Source organism: Antedon mediterranea, chromosome 9, assembly GCF_964355755.1.
Source record: "Antedon mediterranea chromosome 9, ecAntMedi1.1, whole genome shotgun sequence".
NCBI lineage: Eukaryota > Metazoa > Echinodermata > Crinoidea > Comatulida > Antedonidae > Antedon > Antedon mediterranea.
Window position 1 is genome coordinate 19,516,492 of NC_092678.1, and position 14,592 is coordinate 19,531,083.

The 14,592-nt window shown below is 36.0% G+C and overlaps 4 protein-coding genes across 6 annotated transcripts in view; 1 reads left to right on the forward strand and 3 right to left on the reverse strand.

The window, feature by feature from the left end:
- The window catches only part of LOC140058856 (pleckstrin homology domain-containing family G member 7-like), a 113,822-nt gene that overhangs the window by 40,784 nt on the left and 58,446 nt on the right, over window positions 1-14,592 (forward strand). The window lies entirely within an intron of this gene.
- LOC140059044 (uncharacterized) lies at window positions 1,045-4,256 on the reverse strand. Its single transcript, XM_072104860.1, has 5 exons — window positions 4,100-4,256; window positions 3,350-3,525; window positions 3,041-3,216; window positions 2,132-2,289; window positions 1,045-1,657 (listed from the first exon to the last, which is right to left on the reverse strand). The coding sequence occupies exons 2-5, from the start codon at window positions 3,488-3,490 to the stop codon at window positions 1,614-1,616; spliced, it is 519 nt and encodes a 172-aa protein (XP_071960961.1). The 5' UTR covers window positions 3,491-3,525; window positions 4,100-4,256; the 3' UTR covers window positions 1,045-1,613.
- LOC140059043 (lactadherin-like) lies at window positions 4,668-6,862 on the reverse strand. The gene is made up of 3 exons (XM_072104859.1): window positions 6,837-6,862; window positions 5,660-5,792; window positions 4,668-5,084 (listed from the first exon to the last, which is right to left on the reverse strand). The coding sequence occupies exons 1-3, from the start codon at window positions 6,852-6,854 to the stop codon at window positions 4,717-4,719; spliced, it is 519 nt and encodes a 172-aa protein (XP_071960960.1). The 5' UTR covers window positions 6,855-6,862; the 3' UTR covers window positions 4,668-4,716.
- LOC140059298 (uncharacterized) lies at window positions 7,971-9,928 on the reverse strand. Its single transcript, XM_072105164.1, has 3 exons — window positions 9,533-9,928; window positions 8,951-9,421; window positions 7,971-8,155 (listed from the first exon to the last, which is right to left on the reverse strand). The coding sequence occupies exons 1-3, from the start codon at window positions 9,603-9,605 to the stop codon at window positions 7,971-7,973; spliced, it is 729 nt and encodes a 242-aa protein (XP_071961265.1). The 5' UTR covers window positions 9,606-9,928.

Genomic DNA, 14,592 nt, shown 5'->3' on the forward strand with positions numbered 1-14,592 from the left:
ACCATTGGATGTAAATTGTTGGTGGCTTTTATTGAATGTTCGAAGGCGAATGTCATAAACACTGATTATCGTGAGGATTCGCACGTGATAGCCAGTCTACCCCACCCATACCCCGTCTCGTAATGATAATTTAGACCTACATTTTCCTATAGGTCTATTTATTATTTTCTATCACCTCATATCACATACTATAAAGTTTAGTTTTAATCGACTATCTATAAACATGTTTTAAATATAAAATATTCCTTTTAACTTTAAGTAAGTTTTCAAAATAAATTAAGAATATATTGTTTAATACGTTTTCATAAGATCACCTTTTTCACTTATACTTGTACAGTACTTATCTTGACTTAAGAACACCGGTTGAACATACATTGTAATTGGTGAGTTTACGTGCGTTACGCGCATAAAGCTTGGTTTCCACTAGAACGTAACGCAAGGACGTAAACGCAACGCAAGCGTTTTAACCAATGACAAGCGAAGGTATAGACAGTTAACAATCACAAGCGAATAAGCCATCGCTTGTGATTATAGTCAATTCACTTGCGTTGCGTTACGTCCTTGCGTTGTGTCGCTAGTGGGAACCACGCTTTAGGGTGTACCAATTGCTTACGCCTTGTGTACCAATTTCCTGCCCCATGTGTACCGCCGCCCTTCGTAACACGATCTATTCTTTGTTTATCTAACTCGTTCTATATTTTAAAATTCTGTATTTGTTCAATATTAGGAATCTTAGAATGTATTCTTCCACTATTTGATTTTTCTGAAATCTTCTTTCAAATGTTTAATATGAAGTGTTATCACAATTTTTACAACGAGAGAAATTTACTAGAACACAGTTTGTGTAAACAATATTTGTTTATGATTCTGGATTTGTATACAGTCTGAAAAACATTTGTCAATATTGAAGTGGAAGGTCATATACTTTGTTATCAGGCCCTTATAACAAAATTGTCATCATTCTCTCAAAAGTGTGGCGGGGACGTTTTTTGTTGTTTTTTAATGCTCCATTTTCAGTGAGCTTTCGCTTCGGAACGATGACAGTCTGTATAAGCGCGGATTTGGTGGGCGTGTTGGAAAAGTTCCTACCTCAGTCTGGACTAAAACACCTAATTGTAACTTTAAAAAAAAGGCGTACGAGGATTATTATTTTTATTGAATTTAGAAAAGTCAAAGTGAATTCACAGTCTACACACACTATGATAAAATACTGTTTCACAATAAACTGATGAAACTGTCTGATCTTTTCTTTCTTTTGCGAATGCGAACACTCAACACTACTAGATAGCTTTCCAGATTATTTACAATAATGTTTATATCTGATTTTGATATACGCTTGTCATTATACATTCAAAACGTGTTGCTTGTTGACCCGTTTAGGCCTATGCTGGCAATAAAACTACCGTTATTTTAAAAAACGGTATAAAATCCGTATTCTCTTGCTCAGCAGAAGCAGTTAAAAATAAAAACTAACATTCCATTTCAAAAGATAAAAACTGGTTTTACTTCTTAACTCTACTGGTTAAAGTAGGCGGCGTTTGATACTTCATATTTTGACATCGACGGCGTTTCATACTTCATATTTTGATATCGACGGCGTTTCATATCATACTTCATATTTTGACATCAATCGTCATTGCTCGAGCAGTACCAATATCTGAAGACAAACATGTAAACAGATAATTGTGTACATAACATAATAGGCCTACGTGAATTTTGTAAACTTCAACCCGCAGTTTAATGTTTTTTATTTATATGTTTTGTGTTTGTCTGTGTTCTCTCCTGTAAGTGGTGAACCATGAGTTCACTGTTGGTTGGGAAATGAATAAATAAAATAATTGAATGATACAACTAAAGTGAAATGTTTAATTTGTATTGACTTAAGCGGAATACTTTTATCATAACGTATAATTGCTTTCTGTTTAGTAGTATCAATCTCTCTCTCTCTATTTTCTAAAGTTACGGTAAAGGAAATAAAACCACCAACTCCACCGACAATGATATTCTTTGGTGTACTTGAAAGATTTTCGTTACTTACTTAACTTAAGTGAAATAGTATTGACTTAAGTGGAATACTTTTATAATAACATAGGCCTACTGTATATACTTTTATAATAATAACGTTACTTACTTGTACTGACCCAAACCTCTGCTGACTTAGTTCGGCTGTATACAATTCTAGGATTGGTGCCATAGCCATCAAATTCTCTACAATGAGTGGCTTCCAGAACTGCGAACCATCCCTTGTCACCAGCACACCCACTGTGGATGTTACTCATATAAAAACTTCTAAAAATTTGATTGTAAGAAAATTAATTGATCGATAGATTCAATTTAATTCAATTTTAATTTTATTTCCACAATATAATAAAATACCGTACATACATAAATGCAATGAAGTGATTATGTGGGGGGGGGGGGGGTGTCATATAAGTCATAAAGTTTGACCCACCCCAAGATATAACATTAAATACGAAAAAAGAAAAAAAAATATACATTTACTAATAATAAATATAAGAAAACAAAGCTACAATTCTACAATTTCTTTTTAAACCATATTATCCAATCTTAATATATATATATATATATATTTAACGTTCATCATATCTTGAAAGTAAATAGTTCTTGTATACTAATTTAATAGTTATTTAATCATTTATCTATACTGCCAAAAGAGCAATTAGATCTTAATTTAAAAATGATTTTGATTGTGTTTTTGTGAAATTTTCACGACGTATTTAGTTTTGTTGTAAAGCTCTGTCTACAATATCACACTTGTTTGGAAAAAAAATAGTGTGATGTCCCAAAATATGGTAGCAATATGACATCATCATGTCCGTATATGGTCACATCACATTTTTTTATATAGTGTAGACAAGGCTTAAGGAGGAAGAGAATTTAAAAGTTACTGCGCATGACCCATGAGTCTTAAGCTTGGTTTCGACTCACGGAAGGCAAGTACGTAGGCGTGTCGCAAGTTGACCAATCATAACGTTGCGTTGCGCTCAAGCGGGAACCAATTGCATTGAATTATACATACCGGCCGCCATGTGAGTTCGCTATTGTAAATATATTAGAGGAAGCAGTTTGCGTGTCATCCCAGGGTGAACTTTGAACTCTGTCTTTTGAAAACCAAGAAGACGTGGTAGAATCAACACCATCAAAAGTAATGGAAAACAACTCCTCATGAAATGCAGAGAATGCTGTCAATTTTACCTGTATAAAATCATATAAACTTACATTGCTTTATTAAATTCAATTTACTCAGGCAATTGTGATTGATACATTAACCGATAATGTATTGATTAGGTTTTAATTTATAGTAGTAATTGATATTAGTGACGTATACCTGTTGAATATTTAATGTTGACCAGTTATCAAATATTACATTGTTTCTGTAAAATGTATCACTGATGAGAAATTGATGAGCATGGTTGCTTGATGTTCCTGTGCCAGTTTGCCAAGCGTTGTAAATGCTAACTCCAGTCATAGATACACCCTTAAACACTCGAACCCATTCATTTCCTGTGCAGAAAAGTAAATTAAATGAGATGAAACCACATTGTGTCGATCTTTTTGTGACGTCATTCGATTTGATTTGTGATCATATTATTTTCATCGAAAACAGTATAAATGGTTTTCCTATAATTAGATGAAAACTGTTCTTTTTTTTTTGTTTCCTGTACTGTAGGAAAGATACCACTTTTTTTTCATTGTTCATTAGTATAATTAAGTGTAGTGTATAGTGTCATAATGAAGCTTTTGATTTGCGAAGACCGACATCCAACCTAGGTCAACCTAGGTCAACCTAGGTCAAATCGATGTGGCGTCGGTCGTCGCCTGGGCCTAAACCACCAACCCTGTGTCGAGATGAGGAGTGAGGACACACCCCAATATCTCCGCATGCGTAGAATAAATTAACTTGACGTAGTTTTTCTCGCAAATCGAAAGCTCGAATGCCTGGCCCGGGTCTCTCCCCCCACCCGCCCACAATACCGAACGGGTCGACGTCATTAGATTAGCGAGTGATCAAAGGGATAATTTAACGTAGTCTAAACCTGCGATTATTTTCATACCACAACGTGCAGCTACAACTTACCAATTCTACAACCTAAAATTTCAGCTCGTAAACTGCGGTAACTGTAATAACCTTTAGGGTAAATCCTGATAGCTACGCCTTGTATTACTGGATTAAAATAATGTATTCGTATGGTAGATCCGTCCGAATTTCCGTCAAAAATCTGTATAGAAAATAAAATGAAAAATACCTAAGGGGTTAGGTGGTGGAAATATCAAATTTCGAGGTGTGTCTCCAATTAAGTTAAGTTGACAACAAGTTCATTTATTTTTTATTAGTGATAGAACCCGGAAGTAATAGTAATAGGCCTACAGTAGGAAACAAACTTTACACACCCTCCGTCAGAATGGCAAGAGGTTATGACGTGGTCGGTCACGTGTGGTTGTTTGTTCCTTTCTATATTTGTTAGTTAGCAGGAAAAAAAGTCAAAAAGTTATTTCCCGATTTCCATAATATTTTAAAGGATGATTTAATGGGAACACTTCATAACATTTGTAAAACGTCATTACATTTGTAAAACGTCATTACATTTGTAAAACGTCATTAGGCCTACATTTGTAAAACGTCATTACATTTGCCTAATCTAAAATTTGCGCTCTTCTACTTTGTGTCTTCAATTAAAAATGTGCTCGTTTTGATTACGTTTCAAAATTATTATACCACGTTGATACCTTAGGATGTCCATGACCGTCAGAGATGAAATGTTCACCACCTTGGTTCACTTTGATGTAACTTATTGTGTAGGTTTTCACCCATTGGTTTAAAGTACCTCCCCTTCCCTGTGTCTGGATACCAGTAATATTGTGCTCAACCATCAAGTGTATTTGAATCCAAGTGTTAGTATCTGAACTAAGCGCAACCCAACAAGGCATGCATGAAGACGTTCCTAATGAGTTTAATCTGGCACACTTTGGACCGTGGTCTGCAGAATTCCCGTGCATAGAACTGGCACTTAATTGTCCATCAAAAATGTTTCCAGATTCTATTCCAAGAGGTTCTAGGCATTCTATTTAGTTAAAAACAAAATAGATTAGACTATTGTATATCATACGATGACCCACAACTACCATGTGAGTGCTCAGTTCTTCATTGGACATTTTAGTCGCATACAACGCAACTCTACAGCTCACTATGTCGGTCGGTCGGTTTGTCGGTCGGTTTGTTGGTCGGTCGGTCGGTTTGTTGGTCGGTCGGTCAGTCGGTTGGTTGGAAGCCATGTATATGGCCTTGTTACTGTATGTACAGTAGTCACACGGTACTGCGATGGCGCTAGTTACTCTTCGTTACGCTTGATTAATTCATAGAATGACGTAATGCATAAGGTATAAATACGTAGCAAGCTGGGTATACTCCTTTTTTATTGCTGGTACTGGCGGATCAGCGCAATTATAACAGGCCATCGTTGTTGTAAATAAAGTACCTTATGAATTTAATTCATTGTCTTACTTTATACTTGTGATATCGCAGATTGAATGGAATTACCAATTAGCGTATCCGTATGTCTTTATTTACACAATGTTTTAAATAATAGAATATTAGTATCTGTATACTGTGAATAATAATAGTATGGAATTGACTTACCTGGTGACGGACACTGCTCTACTAGATATCCAGTCCCTGAACAAAAACAAAGATGGCGTCTCAGAGCACCAGGAACATTGATACAAATATTTTCAGACCCACAATCAACAGATGCACATATACCTTCCGCCTTCTGTAATTAAAACATAATTATTGATGATGAAAAATGAGGTTTTTAGTCGCGTGCAACGCGACTCTACAGCTCACTATGTCGGTCGGTTGGTCGATCGGTCAGTTGGTCGGTCGGTTGGTCGGTAAACACTAACTTGAGCACGTGACTGCAGCCATGTATATGGCCTTGTTGAATAAAAATATAATAATATTATCTGGAAAATTGATTAAATAATATTTTGAAAAAGATAGATTGTTGAAGTAAACAATTTAATCTAAAAGTTCGGTGTTTTTATTATTATTTGCAATTGTTTAATTTGATTTATTATAACTAAAAATATTTATTTATTATAATATGAATTATAAAAACCATTTATAAAACCCATGGTTGGTTTTAAGTCGTAACACTATATTTAACTCGTCACCCTGACGATTCGGCTTATCAGTGTTAAGTCACTGATGGTAATACACGATGACATACGCAGGAAAGTACTTATTATGTAAATATTTTTATAGTGTTGAATTGTGTAATTGTGTCTATTTTGTGTGTCATATAGTATGCAGTACACTGAAACTATACCAATAAGTGAAAACGGCACCTATTTATATTTTGACTGAAACATAAAGATGAATATTTCAGAAGATAATTGTCTGAGCAAAAACATCCGAAAATCAGGCACGTGGGAGCTAGATTCGCGATCTCTTGAATGTGATAACTATGACGATATGAAAATCATACTTTTTGAATTCATCTGACCATATGACTACCGTACGTCACAACATCTTATATTCAACTTTTTTAATGAATTTATATCTGTAACATAGGCCTAATTATTTATTTAGCTTTTTTTCATTTCTTTCTTATATTTATACCAGAGTACTGTATTATTTCAGGTTTTACTATATTTTTAAATGATAAAAAGTGAGAATCTTTCCTTTGAAGATTATTAATATTTTATTCAGATTACATTTACAGACGTGATGGATGAGTTTATTTAGGTATATAGTATAGTATGGTAGCTGACCTCAAAGGTCAAATCTGAGAATTGGCAAATTTGAAACTTACGTCAACCTCATGACTCATTTCGATGTATCTTTCTCCTGCGAACTCGGCAAAATTACTCTCGTCTTCGGTGCGAGTAGCGTCATTTAGTTTGCATGTATTTTGGTTGTAGTTAACTGATTTACATTGCTGGTTCTTTATACAGTTTGTGACACAAGAAGCCAGAGTACAGTCAGTGACAGTGGCAATTTCATTGTTTTGGAGTTTGTAGTCCTCTACAATTACTATGGTCTCGTATGCATTATCTGGCTCTGGAAGAAAAAGTTATTTAGATTAAAAGCCGTCGCGCTGTCATAAATTGCAATAATTCACTCATTACAATATAAAGAAAGAAAGTTCGATTGGGGAGGGGGATCGGGAGGAGAGAAATGTCTTTGTATCCAGACCTTCGTACCTTGTAGTTGGCGCGCCTATTCTCATTTACATTAAATAGAGTTTCCACTAGGTGAATTTGTTCGCGCGAATCGAAAGCGTCAGCTTATACGCATGCGTATAAAGAAAGAAAGAAAGAAAGAAAGAAAGGGGAAAGAAAGGGGAAAGAAAGGGGAAAGAAAGGGGAAAGAAAGGGGAAAGAAAGGGGAAAGAAAGGGGAAAGAAAGGGGAAAGAAAGGGGAAAGAAAGGGGAAAGAAAGGGGAAAGAAAAAGGAAAGAAAAAGGAAAGAAAAGGGAAATAAAAGAAAGAGTAGGCCTAAGAAAAAAAAGAAAAGCAGAGAAGAAAGGAAAGAAAGAAAGAAAGCAAGAAAGGAAAGAAAAAAATAAAAGAAAAAAGGAAAGAACAAAAAAAAATGGTAAGAAGGGAAAGATTGTGAGAAAACCAATAAGATTATATTGCATGACAACTAGTTTAGATTATAACATTACTTACTAATAATATTAAAAACGGCATCAAACATAAAACGTCTGGACCTGTGACCAGTGAAAGTAATGTGGGTCCCAATATCATAGACGGCAGCTTGATTGGTATATTTATAAATCGACTCTAAATTAGAATACGACTGTTCGTAGTAGATACGCCCTGTTGTAAAGGTAAAGCCTATTTTATCTCCAGGTAAAACATCTATTTGATCTGAAATTGCAAGTGGAAATTCGACGACAACGTCAGGCTCTCCGTCCGGAAGTAACGTTTTCCCAATGATTTCATACACGTTGTTGTCTGCGTCTACAGCTCTGTAAACTAAGCCAATGATACCCGTTGCTACTTTTGCCATATACCTCCATCCTGTGATTGTACCTGGACACTTGATCTTGTTCCAATCGTCCATATAAATTTTCACTACTGTTGCCTTTTTCGTACTTATCTTCATTAACGGCCAATTGATAACCTTACAGGGTAAATATGAATCTGAAAACAAACAATTGAATCTACTTTTTGACGAAAGTTTTAAATACTGGATTATGAGGCTCAACCAATGATCTTATCATCATTATTGACGTCACTGGTAAGTTGGCGACAACGTAATCATTAGCGAGCTTTCTTTTGTGGACGACGGTAGACGATCAGGAAACCTTAACATACCGTGACGAAACACAGGTTCCAACCGTTACACAGCCTTTTTAAATTACATTGTCCTTCTAACATTCACAAAGAAAGGCACGCCTATATTACAAACAGAAACAGACGACAATGTCGTGTACAAGAAAAACAATTTTTCCATGTACACCTTTTTATATATGGAACAAATAAAGATTTGATTTGATAATACATTTCAGTATTACTATTTTGGTTTTAATCAATTCCTAGTTTACAAAGTAGCAGGATGTTTGTCTTTTGTTGTTCCAGAGATGGACGCTTCAGACATTTTTAGCATCCATTGATCCACTGTCAATGGTAATATTCACCATTGCTTTGAACAACGGGTCTTTCACACCTGACGTTCCGGCGGCAGGGTGCTGGTCCGGCGCCTGAAATCAAATCGGTCGTCAATGTTTCATTTTTACGACGCTCATAGCGACTAGGCGCCAATCAATATGTGCGTATAGCCGCGTGAAAACGGAACATTGACGATTTGATTTTCCGGTGCCGGACCAAAACCGTGCCGGAACAGGTGTGAAGTAAAGAAGTAAACTTAAACAATCATCATGAACAAATAACCCACAAAAGTCAGTCGTTTACGTACCTTTTAAAACAGCTTGGAATGATTGTGTTCTTATACTTGAACCACCATTGATGGTGTGAACCGTGTGGACTAGCAGATCATGCTGACTGATCCCGTGTTGAAAAATAAACATTGTCCCTTCATTATCCCGAGCCAAAACAGCTGTTTCAAATTTGAATCCAATAACATCACCAATTTTTACTGAGATCCAATCTGTTTCTGGTAGCGTAAACTCTCGTGCTGTATTCAATACTTGCTGTTTCGGTATTACGGTTCGTCCAACCACAACGTACTGGTTGCTACCAGCTATGTGTGGACGCATCACCAATGCTAGAAATTCTGCAGACGCAGTTGGATAGAATCTCCAAGCTGTTACGTATCCATCACATGTTATTGGATTCCCAGTATTCAGCATCGTCCATCCAGTGCTATCCGTTAGAGATCTAGGTATGATATCTCCTCCATGCACCTTAGGGCAATCACTACCATAGGCTAAAAAGAAAGCAATAACTGTCATCAGAAAAGCACTCTACCTCTCTATCTCTGTTACATTTTTCTACATATTACTGTACTTAAAATGTGTATAAATGTAGACCCACTAACCTTTCAACACCACGCTAACCAACAGAAGAAAAATTAAGCGTTGTAGATCAACGTCACACATAACGGTAGCCATTTTTGGAAATATTTTCAATCGAACAACGTAAATTAACTCTAAAGAATGATCTTGTTTTATCTTGGTCTCAAATGACGATAACTCGTAGATTAAACCGGCATTTCTGAAGAAATCTAGGCCTAAACAAATTAAGTTATTTTAAACATGAGTGTAAAGCTTGGTTCGTGCTAGGACACAACGCAAGAAAGTAAGCGCAACGGAAGCGAGTTGACCAATGGCATTTGAATAATCCATCGATTTTGATTGGTCAAATTGCTTGCGTTTGTCCTTGTGCCCTTGTGTTGCGTCCTGATGCAAAATAAAGCGTCCTGATGCAAAATAAAGCGTGGTTCCCACTAGCGACGCAACATATGGACGTAACGCAACGCAAGTGAATTGACCAATCACAAGCGATGGCTTATTCGCTTGTGATTGCTAACTGTCTATAACTTCGCTTGTCATTGGTTAAAACGCTTGCGTTGCGTTTACGTCCTAGTTACGTTCTAGTGGGAACCAAGCTTTAGCGTAATGCTTGGTTCCCACGCAACACAAGGACGTAACGCAACGTACGTGACTGTCGCTTGTCATTGGTCAAGACGCTTCCGTTGCGTTTACCTCATTGGCGTTGCGTCCTAGTGGGAACCAAGCTTAAGAAACAAAATATTTTTTTCTAAAATAATCACATTGTAGACTATAGTCGGACGATGTAATCACTACCAAGAAATATCTACGAACTCCAAATAAAAACGATAGTTCGTATGTTATACCACTGTACTTACGCTATAAACATCACTTTAAAACGTGAGTGTAAGAAACAACTTTCAAAACGAGATATACATTACAAATGACATTCACAACTATTGCGTTAAATAAAGATCGAGTCTACTAACCCAACCAATTATTGGACCGTCACTTAATCAATATTGTACAGTTATTTATAGAAATCTAGTATAGATTGCTATATTAATAGATATATAGGCCTACAACTGAATAGGAGCCTTGGTAAAAATGATCAATTAAAGACAAAGAAGAAGAGGCTTAAGCCTGAGAGATTGATATTGATAACATGGTCATTGATTGCTAAGCAAGCGAGAAAGATAAATATTTAATACTTTTGTTACTATTATTTTTCAGGTCATAATTTGTCAATAAAATCAATTTTAATTTATACTTATTCTTTTCTGTCAATAATGATCAACAAAGCATACTATTGTAATAGTAATGAAATTAGCAATGCTATGTTGCTACTAATCGATACTTATATTATATATAACGTAAAATGCAACAATACATTTATATGTATAAATGTTTGCACCAAGTGATTTTCAACAATTATGTAATATTCGTAATCCACAACGTGTTACTCGTAGCTCTTCTTCTGTTGGTACTCTATTTGATATTCGTCGCTGCAGAATAGAATCCTCGTTTCAATCATTTTCCCACGTGTTACCAGAATTTGGAACAACTTACCCGGTGAAATTCGCAACTTAGATATTTCTGTTAGTTCTTTTAAAACCAAATTATTAAATTACACACATATTGACAATGTAGTTGGTCGCTTTCTTGTAGATGCTTTAATTGTAGAACGTAATTTTTTTTTATTTCTGTGCTCTGTTCTGGGTTGACCAACTAGAATAGGTTTGGTTGTTTTTTGTCTTTCCTTGTTTCGTCTTCTTTGTATTGTGTATGGCAGAAAAATTAAATAAATAAATAAATAAACACTACAAGAACCAAAAATAGGTCGTTTTAGTTACCCGCACATTGGCGAATAACTCCTTGTGATTGTATGAGATAATCTTTTTCTTTCTGTGTTATTCTTTCTCTCTAATCTTTGTTGTGTCTCGCGTATCTCTAAAACGTATAATCAGAACATTTCGTCAACTTTCACGTGAATTAGTTGTATATCTCTTTTTTTTTTAATGACGCTAGACTTGCGCAACTTGACTTACGCACGATTTTATGAATTTCAATGATTGATTATAAATTAAAAACTAAAAATCATTTTATATTGACACATTTTAAGGGTCAACTTTCTGTGGAGTAAAAATAGCGTGTTTCACACAAAGTTACGTGCTGCCGCGAATTTTGTAAACAGCAGGCCAATAGCGTAAAAAGACAATAATTTCAACACAACGACGAAAAGCAAAGTAAGGGATTTGACCAATCACAAACGATAGATTATACAAATGGTTGTTTGCCATTGGTCAAGTCGCTTGTGTTATGTCTATGTCCTGGGGTTGCGTCCAAGTGGAAACCTAAGCTTAATAATTGGCATCAATTCGTGTTACTCTGGTACAGTAGGCCTACGCTCAACTGACCATTGAAGATCCACCAGCTCCCTCTCCCCCGCCTCAACTCTAAATTCAAATCCTAAAGGCCACTCCGGCTCTGACTTTCGGCTCTCTTGGGTAGAAACTCTGTAGGCCTATGTGAGGGTGATCAAACAATCATCTGTAGGCTTCCTTCGCCTACATTGTTTAGGCATACGTTTTTGGTTGATAATCATGATAACAAATGGGAGGAAAATCTGTATCCATTAAACCACTTGCCCAAGTCCAAAGTTTTTTAGATATACATTGTTTATTTATTTACATTCGTATTTTATCAACGATAGGAGTATTGATAATCATAGCGTTTGTATTACCATTTAACATTATCAACTACATCCGTGTAAAATATAAGTTTAATCAGATATCACCCATAAGTTCAAAACTACCAGGTATACGCCTGTGTACATTTTCAATGAACAGTTATATATTCCAAATAGGCCCCAGATAAGTACCTCTTGTTTACAAGTTTTACTTCCTTGGAAACAATGCGACAACAATTGTTTGCTCTCAGTGAATGTAATGTGTATTTACACAGCATACAACCAAAATGCTTGAACCCTTTCAAAGGCATTGTACAAAGCAAATCGATACTGGTACGTACCCATACCAGACTACATTCTCCCCTCTTTCTTGTTTGCTTAACACAGATCTATTATTTATTTTGTGTGTTCGTTAATTTTATTCCACAATAGGCCTATATTCACTCTTCCCTGGTTTTGCCAATAGCCATAGATAACCCCAAGAAGAAACATCATTTAGACCCCAAAGGAAGAACAATATTATTCAAGGCCCCCAAATAACCACACAACCACATGAAGATCATCCATCCATACTATCAAAGTAAACAATACATCCACTGCCGACCGCGATTTTTTTTTCGTACGATAGTTCCTCCATCGGTTCGTTTCGGGCTCAATCGCGTCTTCGGTAAGTCGAATAAACCCGAAACGAACCAATGGAGGGACTATGGTACTAAAAAAAAAATGTTGCCTGCCGGCCATGCCCTGGTTAACCCACGACTACGACGAACGAACACGACCATATTGCCAAAATCACCGTATCACACAACCCAGAGAAAGGAAGACCTATCCTACCTCAAGGAAGAAAAAAGCAAATAAAAGCCCAGCAGGAAAAAGAACCGAGCATGAACCCTGAGTAAAACAATATAACCCACGACCCTAGAAACAACCTTGTTTTTTGGCCAGCGGTAATGTTATGCCCGGAGCTACCCTTTAAATTAACAAATACTTAGGCCTACACTCAACCACGACCCTAAAACACTGTGTTAAATTGGAATTCAGTAAATACAATAATATTATTACTATGTATGTGTTATTTTACATAGAATGTCTGATCTGTGTGGTTAGTAGTTAGGTACACGTTCTATATAATGCTTTCTATAGCGTTCAATATAATTATAATTGAATAATGCTAGGTTCGTTGAACAACAATCAAGCTTCGTTAATATATTTGTTCTGTAAATAGAAGGTCTAGCCTAATTGTGCAATTTAGAACAATAATAATCGGTCCTTGAATATAACCGCAAAAAAAGGTAATTGTGAGTTCAATATAGAACAGCTTTGAACTCCATAATAGAACAGCTTTGAACTCCATTTATAGAACATACCTACTTCTGTGGTTTAATTTTATGATTCTTTTTTTTTTTTTTTTTTTTTTTGTTCAAGCGAGTTTAAAGTAATAATTAACTATACTGTGTAACAAGATTCAGTTTAGCTGGTCACGTTCGTTTGGGTATACGTTAAAGCCGATTTTCCACTAGGCGAATTTGTTCGCGCGAATCGAATGCGCCAGCTTGTACGCATGTGTATTCATGTTTACGTCTTCCAAATCCTTCTCTACGCATGCGTATTAGCTGACGCCTTCGATTCGCGCGAACAAATTCGCCTAGTGGAAAATCGGCTTTATGGGTAGCTCCGCAGGTATAAAGTTACTATTGTTTATTCTAAAATATTAAATGTTTGCTCTAACAACATAATGATAATAACCCCAATTATGTGTTATCCCCCGGAGCTACCCTTTAAAGCATGGGTTGAATTGGGCCTAAAATAAGGCTTTAGATTAATCCATAACGTAGATTAAAAGCGGGCGGGTAAGCACTATAAAAAGTCTCTTTGTGGAGAAATTCACCCTACGGTCCAAACATCCTGATACGATGTCCAGCCCCCACCTCCCGACGGCTCCTTTTATAGACAATGAAAGCCCTAAACATAGGGGAAACTTTCACCAACCATATTACCAATTTCAACCAAAGGGACAACATTATTGTGGATTTATATCATGGTATACCATTTTCGATAATAAACACGCTCTTTAGAGTACTAATTACACGGTACGTTAAATGTCTGTAATTTGGTAAAAGGCTACTGTTATTTCGACCTTTTGCTATATTGGTTTTGCTCAGTCGGCAGTGAACTTAGGAAAACTAGGGAGATCAAAGATGTCCACCACATCAAAATTTGTTTTCTACAAAAAAACTTTAACGTCCGTCATTGGTTAAATTTTGTTACGTCAGTGGTTACATTTTGTTACGTTAGTGGTTGAATCACGTGATTGTTTAGCTGTCATTAGATAGATTCTAACTGGCTATCGACAGTCCTGTCTATGACTACTATACTGACAAAGTAAAATGTGCATTATGGTGTTGAATTTTTACTGTT